At 41.6% G+C, this 22,652-nt stretch overlaps 1 protein-coding gene across 3 annotated transcripts in view; it reads left to right on the top strand.

Moving 5' to 3' along the window:
* The window catches only part of GTF2IRD2B (GTF2I repeat domain containing 2B), a 63,082-nt gene extending 40,675 nt beyond the window's left edge, over positions 1 to 22,407 (top strand). For all 3 annotated transcript variants that reach the window (XM_053554707.1, XM_053554705.1, XM_053554704.1), the window contains exons 9-16: positions 306 to 383; positions 4,770 to 4,826; positions 9,502 to 9,564; positions 15,555 to 15,632; positions 16,542 to 16,625; positions 17,761 to 17,944; positions 18,275 to 18,303; positions 19,937 to 22,407. In XM_053554707.1, the coding sequence (XP_053410682.1) occupies positions 306 to 383; positions 4,770 to 4,826; positions 9,502 to 9,564; positions 15,555 to 15,632; positions 16,542 to 16,625; positions 17,761 to 17,944; positions 18,275 to 18,303; positions 19,937 to 21,540 (2,177 nt within the window). In that variant the 3' untranslated portion in view covers positions 21,541 to 22,407. The remainder of the gene's footprint in view (positions 1 to 305; positions 384 to 4,769; positions 4,827 to 9,501; positions 9,565 to 15,554; positions 15,633 to 16,541; positions 16,626 to 17,760; positions 17,945 to 18,274; positions 18,304 to 19,936) is intronic.
* Positions 22,408 to 22,652: the final 245 nt, after the last annotated feature.

Here is a 22,652-nt window from a genome sequence, read left to right as displayed (position 1 = left end):
CTCCTTGCTCTCCTTTTATGTTGAATTTACATTGCTATTATCGGTACTATTTTATATACAGTGTAAATAAATACATAAATATGTAAATATATGCTGTATATATTTATATTATTTTATATTTATAATATTTATCTTTTTGCATCAGTAAGCCACATTTGTTCACAGGAAGTGAACTAAAAGTTCTTCTGCTGATTGTAACATTGCTATACTAATCAAAACAGAACCTGGAACTTTTCTTGGCTGGTCCTAGTTCTCTGTTAATGGGTTTAAAACTAACACAAAATTTTATAATTTTCACTATACAGGCATTTCACTGAAAGCAGCAGCTGTGTCAGTCAAGAAAGAATCAGAAGATCCTAATTACTATGAATATAATATGCAAGGTAATACTGTTTTATAATAGTTTTCTTCTCCAAAAGTTGTTTGTGACAGAAAATTTTAATTACCACCCTTCTCAAATACAGGCTAGGAGTAATTAAGATCTATGTATGTTTATCTAGGATCTAACATTCTGTCATTTAGGGAAAAGAATCTTACAGTTATAAAATAGATTCTAATTAGCCTAAATCCATATGTTCTTAGGCATGTCAGGATGCATTTTACTTGACTTTATTTGTGTGTTCCAAAATATTTGTCCCTTAATCTTCTCTTAGCTAGCCTGTGTTCTCTGCTACTGAGAAAATATTAAAAAGTAAAGCTCAGCGCCTGTGGCTCAAGTGGCTAAGGCACCAGCCACATACACCTGAGCTGGCGGGTTCTAAGCCAGCCGGGGTCCCCAAACAACAATGACAGCTGCAACCAAAAAATAGCGGGTGTTGTGGCGGGCGCCTGTAGTCCCAGCTACTTGGGAAGCTGAGGCAAGAGAATCGCTTAAGCCCAGGAGTTGGAGGTTGCTGTGAGCTATGATGCCATGGCACTCTATCCAGGGTGACAGCTTGAGGCTGTGTCTCAAAAAAAAATTAAAAGAGGCCAGGTGCAGTGGCTCACACCTATAATCCCACCTTTTTGGGAAGTTGAGACAGGAGGATCATTTGAGGCCAGGAGTTCCAGACTAGACTGGGCAACTCATCAAGATCCAAACTCTAAAAAAGGAATTTTCTTTTCTTTTTTTTTTTTAATTAGCCAGGCATAGAGTCATATGCCTATAGTCCTAGCTACTCCTGAAACAGGAAGATTGAGCCCAGGAATTGAGGTTCCACTACCCTATGACCATGCCACTATACTCCAGCATGAGTGACAGAGCAAGACCCTCTTTCTAAAAGAGCCAGAGAGAAGTAATTCAAATGCCTGCCCTTAATTATTATTGCCTCTTTTATTTTTTTGAGACATAGTCTCACTCTGTTGCCCCAGGCTAAGGTGACATGGTATCATAGTTCACATAAACCTCAAACTCCTGGGCTCAAGTGATCCTTCTTGCCTCAGCCTCCCGAGTAGCTGGGACTACTGGCACCTACCACAATGCCCGGCTCGTTCTCTTATTTTTAGTATAGACAGGTTCTCACTCTTCCTCAGGCAGGTCTTGAATTTCTGAGCTCAAGCATCCACATTTCTCTTAGCCTCCCACAGTGCTAGGGATTACAGGCATGAGCCACTGTGCCAGGCCTATTATCGCCTCATGACATCAGCTAAGTGGGGACCAAAAGATAGTTCATTTCAAATTGCACACACTTTTAAAACATGGCACAGGTAGGCAATTTGTGCACTCACATGGCTGGGTCTCCTCTCCCCTAGTCTTTTTCTTTTTCACTTAAAGAATTTAAGGAAATAAAAGAAATCATAAATTGGCACCATTTTGCAACTCCTAATGAAACAATGCATATTAGTAATAATCATCAATGGCCATCAAAAACATTTCCTGGGCGGCGCCTGTGGCTCAGTCGGTAAGGCGCCGGCCCCATATGCCGAGGGTGGCGGGTTCAAACCCAGCCCTGGCCAAACTGCAACAAAAAATAAAAATAGCCGGGCGTTGTGGCGGGCGCCTGTAGTCCCAGCTACTCGGGAGGCTGAGGCAAGAGAATCGCTTAAGCCCAGGAGCTGGAGGTTGCTGTGAGCTGTGTGAGGCCACGGCACTCTACCGAGGGCCATAAAGTGAGACTCTGTCTCTACAAAAAAAAAAAAAAAAAAACATTTCCTGAGCCTGTGGCTCAAGCGACTAAGGCACCAGCCACGTACACCTGAGCTGGCGGGATCAAATCCAGCCCAGGCCCGCCAAACAACAATGGCAGCTGCAACTGAAAAATAGCTGGGCTTTGGGGCGGGCACCTGTATCCCAGCTACTTGGGAGGCGGAGGGAGGAGAATTGCTTGAGCCCAGAAGTTGGAGGTTGCTGTGAGCTATGATGCCACAGCATTCTACCCATGGCGACAGCTTGAGGCTCTGTCTCAAAAAAAAAAAAAAAAATTTTTTTTTCCTGAAAGGCTAATGGGGACTTTATCATGAATAGATGACGATTTCTGAACTCACTGGTCTCTGGTGAAAGTCACAATTAGAGGTGACCAGACATTATATATCTCTTGTTGGGATCCAGTGTAAAATATGCCACACCACTTTTGTCAAGGATTCTCCCCCCAGAAATCAAACTTAAATGTGATCCAACCTCTAGCTCTAACCAGTAACTTGCCAGAAATATGGGGAATAAAGGAACATACGAAAACCACCATAAGAATGCAATCAGTAAACCCCAGAATGTGAGAAACTTCCATAAGACAAATGAACTAATTTCTTCAACAAATAAGGGCAAGTTGAAAAACGAAAGGAAAAGGAGAGACATTTGTTTTATAGTAAAATAAATTTAAGAAGGTGGCGCCTATGACTCAAGGAGTAGGGCACTGGCCCCATATATAGAGATGGTGGGTTCAAACCTGGCCCCAGCCAAAAGCTGCAAACAAACAAAAAAATTAATAAAATCCAGGAATTACCAATACAAATAACATATTTAAAAAATAAAGAAATAAATTTAAGAGACAGAACCAAGTGCAATGTGTGGGTTTTGCTGGGATCTAGATTTGAACACTAGCTGCTTACAGTGGGATATCAAGTGATACCTGGGAGATGGGAAGGAGCGCTAGAGTTGGAAAAGCATCTTTTTACAACCATTACAGTGAAAGACTGGATCACTCAGGAATCATCTGTGGATGCCAATGCTAGGGAAGAATTTAGAAAAGTAAAATATTTATAAGTTTCTCGCTCTACAAGCTGCTTGCAAGTTACAAGAGGAAAGAAAAAGAAAAAAACATAGTTATACCATGGCAAAATGAGACAACAACTTGGCCAGGTGTTCAGATTCACATGACTAGTAGGGGATATCCCGCCCCCACCAGCTGTGACATGCTGAAAAGGACACACCATCTACCCTAGCCAGTGCTCTGGCCAAGGATGCAGAATCTGTAGCTAATGGCAAGGGAACATCAGGCTGACTCAAAATGAGGAAGGCTGTATGGTGGAAGAGGCTGAGGAGGGTGGTTACCATTACTTTCTGTTTTTAAAAAATGTCAATGCTGTAAAAGACAAAAACATACTGTGGAACTGTTCTAGATTAAAGGAGACCAAAGGGACATGGCAGCCAGAAGCACTGCCTGGCCCTAACCTGAATCCTGTACTAAAAAGGGAAAAGCTCTCAGGGACATTTGGGCCAATTGACAAAACTAGATCATGAATTTCCTGAATTTTGAGGTCTTATGATGAATGTGTAAAGGAATATCCCTATTCTTAGGAAATAGTCACTGAAGTAATTTTGAAATAAAAGACCATGGCATGTATAACTTTCCTTCAAATAGTTCAGAAAAAAATATAGAAGTACGTCTACATACGCTGCTATAGTTGTAAGGAAGGAAATACAAATGATCAAGGAGATGGGAGAAGGGGTGGCGCCTGTGGCTCAAGGAGTAGGGCACGGGTCCCATATGCCGGAGGTGGCGGGTTCAAACCCAGCCCCGGCCAAAAAAAAAAGGAGATGGGAGAAAACATTACCATGGGCCAGGCAAGGTGGCTCACGCCTGTAACCCTAGCAGTTTGGGAGGCTGAGGTGGGTGGATTGCTTGAGCTCGCAAGTTCAAGACCAGCCTGAGCAAAAGCAAGACCTCGTCTCTAGTAAAAATAGAAAAACTTAGGCAAGAAGCATGGCACGGCACTCTACCCAGGGTGACAGCTTGAGACTCTGTCTCAAAAAAAAAAAACATTTACCATAGTGTCATCTCAATAGAGAGCATTTGGATCTTTGTACTATTTTATTTTTGCAACTTTTCTATAAGTTTAAAACCATTTACAAATAAAAAGTTTTTTTTAATGTAAAAGACATTTAGGAGACTCTAGGGAGGTTTGAGCAATGACCAGCTATTAGGTGAGGATGAAGCACAAATGTTGCTTTGGGGAGCAGTGGTGACGCTGCAGGTGGTGAAGCTAAAAGGGGAGTCCTTGTGTCTCACTGGTGCATGCTGCGGTGTTTGCACATGGAGTTCTAGGACAGTGGGATTCACTTTAAACACCCAGTGGGCTGGGGCGTAGGAGGTACAGATAAAAGAGGATGGGTTGATGGTCATGTGGACTTCATTATATGACCTATCTGCTTTTGTATGTCTGAAAATTTCCAAAGTAAAGGTAAAATAATGAAAAAAGGTAAAAAAAAAATTTGACTTTTATTTCAAGAAGTAGAAAGAAGTATTTCATGTGTATTCCCGTGTGTGTCTTAAATTGCTTGCATTATACTAAATGATTTCTTTTTTAAAATTTGTATTTCTACCTTTGTTATATATTCTTTATTTTCCTTTCAGGAAGCTGTCATTCTTCCACAAGCAAAGAAGTAATAGAAATGGAATCACCAGTGGAAGGTTAGAAAAATGAGTCACTTTCTCTTTCTCCTGTTTTTATGTTTATAGAATTTTGCAGAGAATATACCCCACACGTTTGAAAATAAAGAAGGTGACTTCCTGGTGTGCCCACCTTCTTAGAAAACTGGTTGTCTCCTCGTCCTGTGATACAGTATGAAGGGATCTGTCACTTCTCTTACTTTTCTCATCTGTAAGTGACACTTAAAAGCACTTCAAGTTAACTTCAATAAGGTATAGAAGTTAGACTTCAAACCAGTGCTGTTTTTGGTTTTATTTCATTTTGACTTTTGATGTGCAATGCCAAAATTCTTTTTGACAGAGTTGAATGGTATTTTAGGAAATTCTTGAATTAGAAGTAAAACTTGATAATACTTCTCTTCATTCACATATAAATCTTGAGCATCTTATATACATATAAATCTTAAGAATAAAGCCTGAATTATTTTTTGGAGGGCAGGGACAGAGTCTCACTTTGTCACCCTCCGTAGACTGCTGTGGCGTCACAGTTCACAGCAACCTCAAACTCTTGGGCTTAAGCAATTCTCTTGCCTCAGCCTCTCAAGTAGCTGGGACTACAGGGTCCTGCCACAACACCTGGCTATTTTAGAGACCGGGTCCCACCCTGGCTCAGGCTGGTCTTGAACTCCTAAGGTCAGTCAATCCACCTGCCTCCACTTGCCAGAGTGCTAGGATTACAGGCGTGAGCCACCTTGCCCATAAAGCCTGAATTCTTAAAGTGATTTATATATGTTCAAAATAAAATTAATAAAGAGGACCTTCCTCTCCAAACCTGGAGGTCTGAAACAACAGGCCAGATGGTCTTAATGTTAGGAGTTGTATATCTGCCTCAGTAACAGGTATAGTACAAAATAATTTTGGTTTTTTTCTCTGAATCAAGAGCATTGCCCAAAGCACTGATTTGTAGCCAATTTTTGTAGCAGTTTATCCAGTCTTCTGATCCCCAAAAATTTTGATAGATTTTGTTTGTCCAGAAAAGGAGACTGTAGTGAGATAGAGTGTGGTCTTAGAATTGTTTATTTACTTGTTAAATTAGTCATTTTGAACCAGTTGGCTTTAAACCCAAAAGACAAATTGATTCTGGCACTAATTAATTTTGATTTATTTTTTTTAATTGTGGTAGGAAATATATAAATTTATCATCTTAACCATTTCTAAGTGTACAGTTCAGTAACATTAAGTTACATTCACATTGTTGGAAAACAGATCTTCAGGACTGACTTACCTTGCAAATCTGAAACTGTTCATTAAACAGCAAGTCCCCTATTTTCCCTGCCCCTCAGCCCCTGGCAACCACCATTCCACTTTCTGTTCCTGTGAAATTGACTGAATATGAGTAGAATCATAATGTGTTGTCTTTCTGTGAATGGCTTACTTTATTTAGCATAATGCCCTCAGGGTTCATCCTTTTTTTTTCTTTTTTTTTAAGACAGAGTCTCACTTTGTCGCCCTCGGTAGAGTGCTGTGGCATCACAGCTCACAGCAACCTCCAACTCCTGGGCTTAGGTGATTCTCTTGCCTCAGCCTCCCGAGTAGCTGGGACTACAGGCGCCCACCACAATGCCTATCTATTTTTTGTTGAAGTTTGGCCAGGGCCGGGTTCAAACCTGCCACCCTCGGTATATGGGGCCAGTGCCCTACCCACTGAGCCACAGGTGCCACCCGGTTCATCCTTATTATACCATGTGACAGAGTTCTTCCCTTTATTTTTTGTTTTCTTTTTCTTCATTTCTGTCTCTGAATTTCTTGTGGTGTGGGGAGGAAAATTATTTCTAATTCAGCTTGAATCTATTCCTCTTTTACATCATTTTACTTCCCTAAAGGGAAGTAGATATTGCTAGATAGTAGATATTATTTATAGTAGTGCTGTTAGATATTGTTTGGTCATTTTTTTAACAGATAAGTGATATTTAGAAATAAGAAGATCTGTGGAGGACATAGGTAGGAATCAGTTGTAGTGCAGTCAAAATTATTCCACTGGCCTTTGAAATAACTATTTCTGGTGGTTTGCAGTGGCTCACGCCTGTAATCCTAGAACTCTGGAAAACTGAGGCAGGTGGAGCCCTAGAGGTCAGGAGTTTGAGACCAGCCTAAGCAAAAGTGAGAACTTGTCTCTTAAAAAAATAGGTGTTGTAGAGGGCACCTATAGCCCCAGCTACTTGGGAGGTTAAGGCAAGAGGATTGCTGTGCCCAAGAGTTTGAGGTTGCTGTGAACTATGATGCCAAGGCACACTACCAAGAGTGACAAAGTGAGACTCTGTCTCAAAAAAAGGGGGGGATGGAATAACTTTATTTCCAGTGGCACATGGCTCACACCTGTAATCCCAGGGCTTTGAGAGGCTCAGGTAGGAGGATGCCTTAAGGCTAGGAGTTCAAGACCAGCCTGGGCAACATAGTAAGGCCCCTATCTCTACCAAACAATAAAAATATTAACCAAGTATCATAGTGCACACCTGTAGTCTTAGCTACCCAGGAGGCTGACGCAGGAGGATCACTTGAGCCCAGGAGTTCAAAGCTGCAGTGAGCTATGATTGTGCCATTGCACTCCACCCTGGGTGACAGAGTGAGACTCTGTCTCTAAAAAAAATGGCAATAGATACTTTGGGGCAGTGCCTGTGGCGGCGCCGGCCCCATATACAGAGGTGGTGGGTTCAAACCTGGCCCTGGTCAAAAAAAAAAAAGAAAGAATGGGCGGCGCCTGTGGCTCAGTGAGTAGGGCGCCGGCCCCATATGCCGAGGGTGGCGGGTTCAAAGCCAGCCCCGGCCAAACTGCAACAACAACAAAAAAAAAAAAAATAGCCGGGCGTTGTGGCAGGCGCCTGTAGTCCCAGCTACTCGGGAGGCTGAGGCAAGAGAATCGCGTAAGCCCAAGTTAGAGGTTGCTGTGAGCCGTGTGACGCCACGGCACTCTACCGAGGGCGGTACAGTGAGACTCTGTCTCTACAAAAAAAAAAAAAAAAAAAAGAAAGAAATACTTTATGTCTGGAGATATTTTTATTATCATAGTACAGTTTAGTTTTTTTTTATTATTAAATCATAGCTGTGTACATTTTGCAATCGTGGGGTACAATGTGCTGGTTTTATATACAACTCGAAATAAGAATCAGTTTACAAGAATGGAAGAAAAAGTACCCAATGTACTCACCCTTATTATGAAACTAATGTGGGACCTTCACATAAAAGCTATAACCCAGTTACAACCTAAGAATAGGGAGAAAGGGGAAAGGGAGGGGGGAGGGAGGGGGAAGGAGGGGGATTACTGGGATTACACCTGCGTTGCATCTTACAAGGGTATATGTGAATCCTAGTAAATGTGGAATGTAAAGGTCTTAGCAAAATGACTAAGAAAATGCTACAAAAGCTATGTTAACTAATGTGATGAAAATGTGTCAAACGATCTATGAACCAAGTGTATAGTGCCCCACGATCATACTAATGTACACAGCTATGGTTTAATAAAAATAAATAAATATAAAAAAAATAAAGGAGGAAGAAAAAGAACCACACTTACTTTAAAAAAAAAAAAAGAATCAGTTTAGTTTTATACTTCAACTTTTTATACTGAAATAATTATAAATTCACAAGAAGCTATAGAAATAGTACAGGAGAGGTCCCATGTACCTTCACCCATTTTGCTCCAAAGGTCAAAACAGCTACATTAGTTTTTTGAGACAGAGTCTCACTTTGTTGCCCTTGATAGAGTGCCATGGCGTCATAGCTCACAGCAATCATAAACTTTTGGGCTGAAGTGATTCTCCTGCCTCAGCGTCCCGAGTAGGTGGGACTACAGGGGCCCACCACAACACCTGGCTATTTTTTTTTTCCAAGACAAGGTCTCGCTCTTGGTTAGGCTGGTCTCAAACCTGTGAGCTCAGGCAGTTCATCCGCCTCCGTCTCCCAGAGTGCTGGGATTACAGGTGTGAGCCGCTGGACCCGGCCAGCTACATTAGTTGTTGCCTTCTATGATTTCCTCCTTTACTAAGAATTAATATAATCTTTGGCAGATTAAGTGAGATAATCTATAGCCAGGCAGGGATTTTATTATCTTACTTCTACCTAGGATCGAATGTAATGTGTACGTCATAATTGTTGTCCTGCTAGAACCATTAATTGAGCTTCCATGTAATAGACTGTGAGTCACCTTAGAGTTACTGGCAAAATAAGAGGGGACTATTAACCAAAACAAATGGCGTTTTTAAATCTTTTTTTTTTTTTTTTTTTGTGGTTTTTGGCCGGGGCTAGGTTTGAACCTGCCACCTCCAGCATATGGGACTGGCACCCTACTCCTTGAGCCACAGGTGCCGCCCGGCGTTTTTAAATCTTAATAGTTCCTGATGACAAGAAAACACTATGACCACATGAATCCCTTTACCCCAAATAGAATGATTCTGTGTCCATTAATGTGGGTAACTCTGTGTGTTTTGATGCTATCTAGAAGTTATTATTTCTCCTTTTATCCCTTATAAGAAGATCCTTTATAAAATTATCTTTTAATATTCTGTTATCTCTTATAAAATTAAAATTACATTTATGTTTACTATATGTGAAATATAGTTAAAATACCAAGATAAGCTACTTTTTTTCTATCAGAGCAGTAAAATGTTAGAATGGGAAGAGAATACTTAATGAGTGTCATTTTAGAAATTTCTTTTTTAAGATTCTATGCAGCTGGTGCCTCCAGAAACAACTGAGGACCCAGAAGCCGAGGTGAAAATTGAAGGTTAGTTGCCCAAAGCCTTGTCACAATTCAATGCTATGTTTTTCATTCTTTCTAAAAGAATTATTGTGGGGAAAAGATTGAGATGGATACACGTGGATGTAGGACTAGAACAGCCCATATCCCATCAGGGGCCAGTGCTTGGAGGTGCTTTAGACAACATGATTCAGCCATGCTTCACCGTAAGCATGTATTACTTCAGAGACAAAGTCAGAAGTGAACTGGGCCTATGCAAATGGACAACCTTTCTGCAGTGTTTTAGCTTTTTTGGAAATTATGTGGCGGTGCTATAATGTCAAAGAGCACAGATGTTGCTTCCTATCCAAGAACAGGGTCTCAGCCCACAGAAGACGGCCATGCATTTCCAGGTGGATTTTCCATGAGTGAGGTTGGATTTGTGCTGGTTCATCTGTACTTGAAGTCAGCAGGGCCTGAGTAGGGGGTTTATGGATAAAACAAAGTATTTACATGGCCCAGTTTGGATCCTCCCAGGGTTTCGGTGTGACATCAAATACTCTTGATTTTGGACCATCCTCTGAGCTATCAGTGACACTTGAGATTTTTTTTCCCTTTAAATTTCACTGAAGGAAACCTTAAAGTACTTCAATTTTTTTTATTGAGGTAAAATTCACATGGTTGATATAATCAGCCATTTCATACAGAATCTCAGGCCTTACCCAGACCTAAGTTTTCAGAATTTGCAGGCTCTCTAGGTGATTTGTATGTACCTTTAAGTTTTGAGTTACTAACATTTAACTTTTACATCCTATTACTCTATTTCTCAAGTTAGTTTCAGTTTTAATTCTATTAAGTATAAAATGTTCACTGCCAGTCCTCTTCCTGTATTTTCCCTTGTTTTGTTAATGTTCATTTGTCATAATTTCCTCTGAAAGAGCTCATTGGAAGAATACATCTTGACTTGTGTATTCTTTTTTTTTTTTTGGTTTTTGGTTTTTGGCCGGGGCTAGGTTTGAACCTGCCACCTCCGGCATATGGGACCAGCGCCCTACTCCTTGAGCCACAGGCGCCACCCTTGACTTGTGTATTCTTGAATGGTTCATAGTCTTTATACTCCAATGAGGGTTTCACTAAATACAAAATCCTTCATTTATATTTTCTTTCCTTAAGTTATCTGATAAATTTAATTGTATTATCTTTGAGGATTAAAGATTGCTATAGAAAAATTTGAGGCCAACCTGATTTTTTTTTTTTTTTTTGTAGAGACAGGGTCTCACTTTATGGCCCTCGGTAGAGTGCCGTGGCCTCACACAGCTCACAGCAACCTCCAACTCCTGGGCTTAAGCGATTCTCTTGCCTCAGCCTCCCGAGAAGCTGGGACTATAGGCGCCTGCCACAACGCCCAGCTACAACCTGATTTTTAATCCCTTAGAAATGACAAAAATTTTTTTCCTTTCTGCTTAAGTCTTAATATTGATAATTGATAAAATGGGTCAACTTTCCTGGCATGGTACCCTTTCAGACTCATTCTTTCTTTTTAGGAAAATTTTACCATTGTTTTATTTCATCGGTAGTACTGTTTCCTTCCTTAAGGAATCAACATTAACATGGCTTGCGAACAGCTGAATAAAAACAAGAAACCAAATAAGCATTTCTATTTCACCTTTGTTCAGATTCTCTTCTTATGTCTATTTTGTTTCATTTACTTGACTTATTTTGACCTCCACATTGTCTCTTGGCTTTGTGCTCCCTGTTTCACCTTCATTTCTATATTTCATGATTTTTCTTTAAATTAAAAAAAAAAACTTTCAGGCTGAGTGCTGTGGCTCACGCCTATAATTTCTAGCACTCTGGGAGGCCAAGGTGGGTAGATCACTTGAGCTCAGGAGTTTGAGACCAGCTTGACCAAGAGTGAGATCCGGTCTCTACTAAAAATAGAAAAACTGGCCAATGTTATGGCGGGTACCTGTAGTCCAGCTACTTGGGAGGCTGAGACAACAGGATCACGTGAGCCCAAGAGTTCGAGGTTGCTGTGAGCTCTTAACATCTTGGCATTCTACCCAAGGTGACAGAGTCAGACTCTGTCTCTAAAATAAAATAAAATAAAAATAAAACAAAATGATGAAATGATAAAATAAAAATTTCAACATGAACGATCCAATGGCATTTCTTTCACAGTGTTGTACAATTATCACCTCTGTCTAGTTCCAAAACAGTTCCGTCACTCTAAAAGAAAGCCCCACACCCACTAAGCAGTTATTCCTCCTCCTGTCCTCCAACTGGCCCTTGGTAGGCACCAGTCTGCTTTCTGTCCAATGGATGTGCTTACTCTAGGTATTTCATATAAAAGGAATTACAAGTGACCTTTTGTGTCTGACTTCTTTCACGTAATATCTTTAAGGTTCATCTGTGTTGTACTGTGTGTCAGAACTTCCTTTCTTTTTAAGGCTGAATATTTCATTGTATAAATCATAATTTGTTCATCTGTCCATTGGGTTGTTTCCTTAAAGTACTTTTAAGAATGTAAAGAGAAAAATCCCATGTTAGAATCAAAGTCCAGCACTCATTTAAATGGTGGCCAGTAGGAAATATTCTCCAGGTGGCCTCTGGGTTGTGCTGTTGTCTTTGGGGCATCACAATTGAATAGGAAGCATAGGTCTAAGCATAATTTTGTTCTAGATGGTAGTTTTTTTAAGAATTGGTCATAAATAATTTTGTAAATAATTTAGCCACTAATGAGCATGTATCTAGCAAAGGACTAAAGGATTTGGAAGTCCACCATAGGTGTGTTCTTATCCTCCTTTTGTCTGACAAGGATTACTACGGTGATTTGTAGAATATGGAGCCAGATGGAGAAGGTTTTTTTTTTTGCAGTTTTTGGCCGGGGCTGGGTTTGAACCCGCCACCTCCTGCATATGGGGCCGGCGCTCTACTCCTTTGAGCCACAGGCGCCACCCCAGATGAGAAGTTTTAAACTAATCTAGAAGGCAATTAAGCAGTCAAGTCATGAAGAGTCATTGCTTACGGAAAGTGAGAGTTTTAGAAGAGTTAAGACTTAGACTCCTTGGTGAAAAGTGCCATCCATTTATTTGAAATGTGCAGTGTAACACATTGAGTGCCAAACACACAAAAAGAAATTTTTCCTTGGGACCATGGTGTTTTATTATGAAAACAGAATAAAAACTTCAACAACAAAATGATCCTAAAACATACATCAATATAAAATAATAAGCCAGGGCAGCACCTGTGGCTTCATGGGTAGGACACCGGCCCCGTATACCGAGGGTGGCAGGTTCAAACCCGGCCCCGGCCAAACTGCAACAAAAAAAATAGCCAGGCGTTGTGGCGGGCATCCGTAGTTGCAGCTACTCGGGAGACTAAGGCAAGAAAATCCCCAAAGCCTTGGGCGGCGCCTGTGGCTCAGTGAGCAGGGCGCCGGCCCCATATGCCGAGGGTGGCGGGTTCAAACCCAGCCCCGGCCAAACTGCAACAAAGAAATAGCCGAGCATTGTGGCGGGCACCTGTAGTCCCAGCTACTTGGGAGGCTGAGGCAGGAGAATCGCCTAAGCCCAGGAGTTGGAGGTTGCTGTGAGCTGTGTGACACCACGGCACTCTACCGAGAGCAAAAAAGTGAAACTCTGTCTCTACAAAAAAAAAGAAAAAGAAAATCGCCTAAGCCCAAGAGTTGGAGGTTACTGTGAGCCGTGACACCACGACACTCTATCCAGGGTGACAAAGTGAGACTGTCTCAAAAAAAAAAAAAAAAAGTAATAAGCCAGGCACAGTGGCTCACGCCTGTAATCCTGGCACTTTGGGAGGCCCAGGCAGGTAAATTCTCTGAGCTCAGGAGCTCAAGACCAACCTGAGTAAAAGCGAGACTCCGTCTCTAAAAAATAGCCAGGCGTGTGGCAGGTGCTTATAGTCCCAGCTACCAGAGAGGCTGAGGCAAGAAAATTGCTTTGAGCCCAAGAGTTTGAGGTTGCTGTGAGCTATGACCCTCATAGCACTCTACTGAGGGTAACAAAGTAAGACTGTCTCAAAAAATAAAAAAAATAAATAAAAAGGTAATAGAAAAACTTGGAAATTAGTAATATAAAAGGTAATGTGAAAAATTGGAAAATGACTTATAACACATAGGACAGTTAATGTGGTAAGTAAGAAATTCACTGCTAACTTGTATGTAGTAATTATAATTGGATTTGATCCATTTATTTATTTGAGACAGAGTCTTGTTTTGTTGCCCTCGGTAGAGTACTATGGTATCATAGCTCACAGCAACCTCAAAGTCTTGGGCTCAAAGCAATTCTCTTGTCTGGTCTTGAACTCCTGAGCTCAAGCAGTCCCCACCCCTTGGCTTCCCAGAGTGCTAGGATTACAGACGTGAGCCACTATGCATGACCTGGATTTAAAAATTGACATTGTACTTGGTGTGATTTGTGACAGATTTTTACATTTTGAAGAATTAGTTTTAATGATAAAACATAAGCACTTTGGTTATGTTAAAAATATGAATATTTGAATAGAGTGCCTCATTCTCTGGCACTACGTGTTGATGACCTGAATTTGGTTCTGGGCTTTCTGGAGGCTTAGGAATGTTAAGTGTCCTGTAGTATTTTCCTTATTTTAAGGTGACGATGGAACCCCATAAAAGTTTCAGTAATCTCTTAATGTTGAACGGGCTTGTTAGAGTCAGACTTTCTAGAAAAAATTAATTTTAATAAAAAAATGAGTAATTTTAAGGTCAAGAACAAGAAATTTTCCAACATTTCCTCTGATGATTCTGTGTATGATGCAGCATGGGTACCCTGGACAAAACTGAAGGCTTTTGTTGACAATGAGGCTGCTCTTGTCCCTCTGAGGACCTTGCCCCCCAGGTGCAGACTCAGGAACCACCAAAGCTGGGTCATTCATAGAACATAGGGACTGAGTGTCATGCTCCTCAGAGAGGATTGGGTGGGTTCATTTATATTTTTTTACACATAAATGGATTCGTGTTTATCATTTGGTCAAAAAACATGGTGACTAACATCAGTCATGATTTTTCTATTTATCCGTGTTGGGCCTGTCCTTGACTATGTCTGCTAAGTCATTTTTCTCAGGATGTCTGCTTTTTAAATATCTTCTAGGACATATTTGTATGTCTATTTTCTTTTTTCCCCCTTTACATTGAGAATAACAAGAAGGGAAATATAATTTTAACACCCTTCTTTTAAAATAAAATTAGACTTGGGCGGCGCCTGTGGCTCAGCGGGTAGGGCGCCGGCCCCATATGCCGAGGGTGGTGGGTTCAAACCCAGCCCCGGCCAAACTGCAACAAAAAAAAAAAAAAATAGCCGGGCGTTGTGGCGGGCGCCTGTAGTCCCAGCTGCTCGGGAGGCTGAGGCAAGAGAATCACGTAAGCCCAAGGATTTGGAGGTTGCTGTGAGCTGTGTGATGCCATGGCACTCTACCGAGGGCGATAAGGTGAGACTCTGTCTCTACAAAAAAAATAAATAAATAAATAAAATAAAATAAAATTAGACTTACTGGAGCATGTATTAGGCGCAAGGAGTGGATCAAAAGTTATTATACCCTTCCCTTTGACCTCAGCATTGAACTGTAGAGACTCAGTGATGCCAGGATATCTTGTTATCCTGCTGCTAACTGTCCTCTGCATTAAAAATAATTCAGTCTGGGGTGGCTCCTGTGGCTCAGTGGATAGGGTGCTAGCCCCATATACCGAGGGTGGCGGGTTCAAACCCAGCCTTGGCCAAACTGCAACAAAAAAATAGCCGGGCGTTGTGGCAGGCGCCTGTAGTCCCAGCTACTCGGGAGGCTGAGGCAGGAGAATCGCCTAAGCCCAGGAGCTGGAGGTTGCTGTGAGCTGTGTGACGCCATGGCACTCTACCGAGGGTGATAAAGTAACACCCTGTCTCTACAAAAAACAAACAAAAAAAAATTCAATCTGGGCTTCTGATCAAAGTGGTACTTTGACATTTTTAGAGGAGAATTGGCCTTATTTTCTGTAAATTCTAAACCTCAGTTTCTGTTTTAAGGGAACACAAATTCATCCAATATTACAAATTCTGCAGTGGGTGTTGAAGATCTTAACATCGTTCAGGTGACAGTTCCAGGTATGGATGTTTATTTGGCTTTATCATAATTTACTTTATATTTTTCATTTTATCGCAACAATTTTATGGCATAGGTTAGTCTCTTGGAACTGTTGTTTTTTGCCTACTTCACTGTGACAGTTAAGGAATGACAACTCAGGAATCTGAAATATGTGGCAGGTCACTACCGCCTAGTATCTTGCTCATGTTTGACATATATCGCTTCTGCTGGGCCAACCTGAGAAGTACCTGGGAGATCCACCTCAGGACAGGAAATTCTAAGCACCAGCTACCATTGAATTAGAATTGGCCACAGAAGGTGAAATTTTTTGCTGCTTATCATTAAATAATCTTCTTTTCTGAATATATGTATGTAAGGTATTACATATCTGTGAAGATACAAAAGAATTGAATACAGTTCTCTCAGTGAAGGAAAATGACAGCTGAGACAGGGATGAGAGAGAAAAGTTTCTATACATGGTTTTATATTTCTTGAATTATGAACCATATGATTGCTTCTTTAAAATTAAATTAAAGAAAATTTTAAAGTATTGAAAAATATGTTCTTATTGCTTTTACTTGTCTTATTTCACTGGTCATGATTTCTATGATAATGTTGAAGGGCAGTGGTGAAAGTGGCTATCATGGTGTTACATGATATTGAAAATATACCCTAAAAATCCATGCCCCCCTAAAAGCGGGCATTAGGTGTACAATTCAATTATTTATATAGGGCTATATAATTGGGGAGATTCTCTATTAACTATAATGGCTTCCATTTGCAAATTTCTAAAGTGTTTAATTATTACTAAAGTAAACTGAATAACAAGTCAAGTAAAGTTCTTTCTTTGGTGCTAACGGGCATTTCTTCCAACAGCTTTCTTGGGACATTAATAGTCCTGGTTTGTTTATTTATCTAATTGTTCTTAGATAATGAAAAGGAAAGATTATCAAGCATTGAAAAGATTAAACAGCTAAGAGAACAAGTCAATGACCTCTTTAGCCGAAAATTTGGTAAGTTTTTATATTGTTACATATCTGGAATTTATACACTTGAAATATTTCTTTTTAAAAGAATACTTTATCTGGGTGGTGCCTGTGGCTCAAAGGAGTAGAGCGCCGGCCCCATATACCAGAGGTGGTGGGTTCAAACCCAGCCCCGGCTAAAAACTGCAAAAAAAAAAAAAAAGAACACTTTATCTTATAAGAAATTGATGTTCTGGGCAGCGCCTGTGGCTCAGTGAGTAGGGCGCCGGCCCCATATGCCGAGGGTGGCTGGTTCAAACCCAGCCCCGGCCAAAACTGCAACAAAAAAATAGCCGGGTGCTGTGGCGGGCGCCTGTGGTCCCAGCTACTCGGGAGGCTGAGGCAAGAGAATCACTTAAGCCCAGGAGTTGGAGGTTGCTGTGAGCTGTGTGAGGCCACGGCACTCTACCAAGGGCCATAAAGTGAGACTCTGTCTCTACAAAAAAAAAAGAAATTGATGTTCTGTGAAAGAGCTCTATTATTTGGTGTATATTTTTACTGAAGAGCTTTCACAGGGAAGCACTGACTAATTGCAATAATAATAGCTATCTTTGATTTACTGAGTTCTTATCTTGGGTGAGTATTATTTTTTGTTCTTGGCATCTGTTTAATTACTTACTTCTCACAAGAACCTTTCAGGTGGGATTGGGGAACTGAGTCTGCCACACTGTTCACACCAATTTCAATATAAATAAAATTATGTTCACACATCATAACCACTGGAAATAAAGCATCTCATCTCATCTGATGAGAATGATTTTTTTTTGAGACAGAGCCTCAAGCTGTCGCCCTGGGTAGAGTGCTGTAGCATCACAGCTCACAGCAACCTCCAAATCCTGGGCTTAAGCAATTCTCTTGCCTCTGCCTCCCAAGTAGCTAGGACTACAGGCACCCACCACAACGCCCAGCTAATTTTTGGTTGTAGTTGTCCTTGTTGTTTGGCAGGCCTAGGCTGGATTCGAACCCGCCAGCTCTGGTATATGTGGCTGGCACCTTAGCCACTTGAGCTACAGGTGCCGAGCCTGATGAGAATGATTTTAAAACCTAGCATTAAAAATAAAGCATGGTTTGGGAAAGGTAAGTGGCAGACCCAACTAGTTTTATGCTCCTTGTCTTGTCACAGGTGAAGCAATTGGTGTGGATTTCCCAGTGAAAGTTCCCTACAGGAAAATCACGTTCAACCCTGGCTGTGTGGTGGTGGATGGCATGCCCCCAGGGGTGGTATTCAAAGCCCCTGGTTACCTGGAAATCAGCTCCATGCGAAGGATCTTGGATGCAGCTGAGTTCATCAAATTTACGGTTATTAGGTAAGTGAGAACTGCCCTGCTTGGTTATGAGAAGGGATCTAGAGATTGTAACTTGCCTGAGGTAGACAAGTGTCACCCCAGGGATTTCTCCCCCAGAGGTGGGCTGTGGAGTCCCTGCAGTTTCCTGGCCGTGTTGCCTCTCACCCTCATTTCATTGTCTTCTGCAAATTGTGTCCATGTTCCTGGTGATCGGGGGCAGCCCATCCCAGTGTCAGCTCCTACTGCACTCAGCAAAGCTTGTCCAATAGAACTAAATGGACAAGAAACTATAAATTTAAAAAGGAGGAAACGTGAGCTTTGTTGCATTTACCGATGTCTCTTTCTCTTCAGACCGCTTCCAGGACTTGAGCTTAGTAATGGTGAGTATTCTGTGTGGTGAGAAGACCATTCCAGCACCGTTGTGATGTGTAAAGTGTCTCTGTGGGCACTCACTGTGGGCTCCTTGCTTTTTGAGCCTTAGAGCAAAGCATGTGGCTTTTGATGGGGACTTTATTTTTCTATAATTCTGTGGCTTGAGTTTTATTACCCCAGGTTTTTTTTCATACAAATTAGATGGGGCTTGATCTGCACCACACCGTGTGTGACGTGTGATATAGCACACTCTTGACTTAAGTAGCCTTTATGGAAAGGCCTGTGGCCACCCTTACAGCTACCCTCAAGGTCATAATGCTGAACTCCTCTGTGTTAGTTGGCAGATAGTGCCTGGCTGGCCACCCATCCCCACCCTGGCACTCCCCTTCCCCAACTTGACTTTCCTACAATTCTGAGGCAAAAGTGGTACAGCCTGACAAAGCAGAGGCTCTCAGATGCCTCTAGTGCAGAGGTTGACATCTTTTGTGATTGAGCAGAGTCCAGGCTACTCTGTTTAATATTTTCAGTGTCTTCCCTGGAGCCCTTGCAAATAAGTCAGCATCCTATAGAGTAGGGTGGGCAAAACAGAAGACATGGGGTTATTCTCAAGAGTGTGAGTCACTAGGGAGCCTCCTAATTTAAAGTTTGAAAACTAATATGTTATTTTCACATGCTCAATTATTATCCCTGATTGCATCTGGTTGCTAAATGATTTTTAAAATATTTTTAATAGCTTCATTGAAGTATCATTTGTCTACCGTAAAATCCACTTATGTTAAGTGTACAATTCAATGATTTTTAGTCAATTCACAGATTTGTGCAGCTTTCACCATTATCTGTTATTAGAACATTTTCATCACACCCCAAGAGATCCCTTCTGTCATGACCAGTCATGTCCTAGCCCCAGCCTTGGCCCAGGGAACCACTGTCTCTATCGTAATTTGCCTATGTATTTTACAAAGTGCACTCTGTACACTTTTATATCTGTGTTCTCTGGAAGTACCTTGCTTACCTGCATGGTGGCCAGGTTCTTTAATTTAAAACCCTGGCCCATGCTCATTTGAACACATTGACACATTGATATGCACGATGAGTTCTGTGCAGGGCTGAGGCTGCCACCCATGTCATTAGAGACTCACAGCAGGTCAGTCATATGCCTTTTGTGCTTGTTCCTGTCTGTCTTTCCACGTTCTCTTAGGACTCAAATGAAAAAATATACTTTAAAATGCAGACATTCTGTCAAATCATTCCTGTTTAAGTCAGAAGTAGCTAACATAGGTATGCACCAACCCTCACCAAAGATGTCCTCTGTTTCACTTGTATACCTTTTTAAAACAGGGATTAGTGGCCAACGTCAAAAAGCCAGGCACTCTCTCATAAAAATCCATCTCCAAGATTTCTGTAGAAATCTGAAAATCTGGCCATGAAGGGCCCAGGCTCCCTCACAGCAGCAGCTTGCAGGAGCTGAGGGTCAGCCATCCTTCCCTGAAGGAGTGGGCTGCTCCACTGTTACCCTCCCCTGCACTGCCGCAGCCGCTGTACCCCTCGTGTTTATCATCATGCGTTTGCTGTTGCTGTTTCTCTAACAGTAGAATTAGGAGATGAATGAAATATCTGTTGTCTCTATGTCTCTGTCAAAAGTGGGGAAACGAAAGATAGACCAAGAGGGCCGTGTGTTTCAAGAAAAGTGGGAGAGAGCGTATTTCTTCGTGGAAGTGCAGAATATTCCAACATGTTTAATATGCAAACAGAGCGTGTCTGTGTCCAAAGAATACAACCTGCGACGCCATTACCAAACCAACCACAGCAAGCACTATGACCAGTATACCGAAAAGATGCGTGACGAGAAGCTTCATGAGTTAAAAAAAGGGCTCAGAAAGTATCTCTTAGGGTCATCAGAAATCGAGTGTCCTAAACAAAAGCATATGTTTGCAAGTGTGAGTCCAAGTGAAAATGCTGCTGTGCAACCTGTAGAAGACGTGGCTGGGAACTTATGGGAGAAGTTACGTGAAAAAATCAGATCATTTGTGGCATATTCTATTGCAATTGATGAGATTACAGATATAAATAATATTACCCAGTTGGCTATATTCATCCGTGGTGTCGATGAGAATTTTGATGTATCTGAAGAACTTCTGGACACTGTGCCCATGACCAGTACAAAATCTGGAAATGAGATATTTTTGCGTGTTGAGAAAAGTCTGAAAAAGTTCAGCATCGACTGGTCAAAATTAGTAAGTGTGGCCTCCACTGGCACTCCTACAATGGTCGATGCCAATAATGGGCTTGTCACAAAACTAAAGTCCAGGGTGGCGACGTTTTGTAAGGGCTCAGAACTTAAGTCCGTTTGTTGCATCATTCACCCAGAATCACTTTGTGCTCAAAAGCTAAAGATGGACCATGTCATGGATGTGGTAGTTAACTCAGTGAACTGGATCTGCTCCCGTGGACTGAACCACAGCGAGTTCACCACGTTGCTTTACGAACTGGACAGCCAGTATGGCAGCCTTTTGTACTACACAGAGATCAAGTGGCTCAGTCGTGGGCTGGTGCTGAAGAGATTTTTTGAATCATTGGAAGAAATTGATTGCTTCATGTCATCCAGAGGAAAACCCCTGCCTCAGCTGAGCTCCAAAGATTGGGTCAGAGACTTGGCCTTTTTGGTTGACATGACAATGCATCTGAACACTCTAAACATCTCTCTCCAGGGGCACTCACAAATCGTTACACAAATGTACGACCTGATCCGGGCATTCCTAGCAAAATTGTGCCTGTGGGAGACTCATTTGGCAAGGAATAATCTGGCCCACTTTCCTACCCTGAAATCAGTGTCCAGAAATGAAAGTGACGGCCTGAACTACATTCCTAAAATAGTGGAACTAAAGACTGAATTCCAGAAAAGGTTGTCTGACTTCAAACTGTACGAAAGCGAACTGACACTGTTCAGCTCGCCGTTCGCCGTGAAGATTGACAGTGTGCACGAAGAACTGCAGATGGAGGTTATTGATCTACAGTGCAACACAGTGCTGAAAACGAAATACGACAAGGTGGGGATCCCAGAATTCTACAAATACCTCTGGAGTAGCTACCCCAAATACAGACACCACTGTGCAAAGATCCTCTCTATGTTCGGGAGCACCTACATTTGTGAACAGCTGTTTTCCATTATGAAACTGAGTAAAACAAAGTACGGCTCCCAGTTGAAGGACTCACAGTGGGATTCTGTGCTCCATATCACGACGTGATGGGGGAAAAACTCCTAGCAATGCCCCTGTGGTATGTAAGGCTGAAATCTTCTAGGTTCAAGAGATTGTGAGTTGAGAAAATTAACGATTAAATATTTCCGTTTTTCAGTTTTTCCACTTTGAATTGGAAATACAATTTGCAGTAACTTACTTGTTTGTACAACCTTTTATGCTTCACCATTCAGTAAAAATCAAGAAAGTTTTATTGTATTTCTGGTAGTTGACTTTTCTTATGCCTGACCTCTTTCTTTCTTTCTTTTTTTTTTTTTTGAGACAGAGTCTCACTGTGTCACCCTCAGTAGAGTGCTATGGCGTCACAGCTCACAGCAACCTCAAATTCTTTGGTCTTAAGCAATTCTCTTGCCTCAGCCTCCCAAGTAGCTGAGATACAGACCTTTCCATAATATCTGGCTATTTTTTGTTGCAGTTGTCGTTTAGCAGGCCTGGGCCAGGTTCAAACCTGACAGGCAGCCTGGGTGTATGTAGCCAGTGCCCTAACCATTGAGCTACAGGCGCCGAGCCCTGGCCTGTCTCATTCTTTGACATTACCTGCCCCCCTCCCCCATAGGCATGGTGGTTGGCATTTCCAGGTTTAAATCAATCAATGGAGAAGTAGACAGATGTGTATATTCACTGAGAAGTACATGCACATACACACTCCATCTGCCTGGTATCCCACATGGTGTAACATGATTCCAAGTTTAAGGAGAAATAGTTGGGTGCATATTCCCATCACACATTCGCTCTCTCTGCCTTCACATGAAGCTAGAGAGATAAGGCTTAAAACAGAAATCCCCCAAACAAATAACATATTGACTATAAAAGACTAAGTAAATTGAGGTTTGGAGGTTGTCTCTTTTTTTTTTTTTTTTTGCGGTTTCTGGCCAGGGCTGGGTTTGAACCCACCTCTGGCATATGGGACCGGCGCCCTACTCCTTTAAGCCATAGGTGCTACCCCAGTTGTCTTATTTTTAAAAACTTTTTGCAATAACATCAAATTTATAGAAAAGTTGCAAAAAAAGTAGTGTGAAAAAAGACTCATAGGACCGTTAGCTGTATTCTCTTATTGTTTAGTGGTTTTTTGTTTTGTTTTGTTTGAGACAAGAGTCTCA

This window comes from Nycticebus coucang, chromosome 12 (genome assembly GCF_027406575.1).
Source record: "Nycticebus coucang isolate mNycCou1 chromosome 12, mNycCou1.pri, whole genome shotgun sequence".
Lineage (NCBI taxonomy): Eukaryota > Metazoa > Chordata > Mammalia > Primates > Lorisidae > Nycticebus > Nycticebus coucang.
This window is presented reverse-complemented; position numbering and strand designations above follow the sequence as displayed.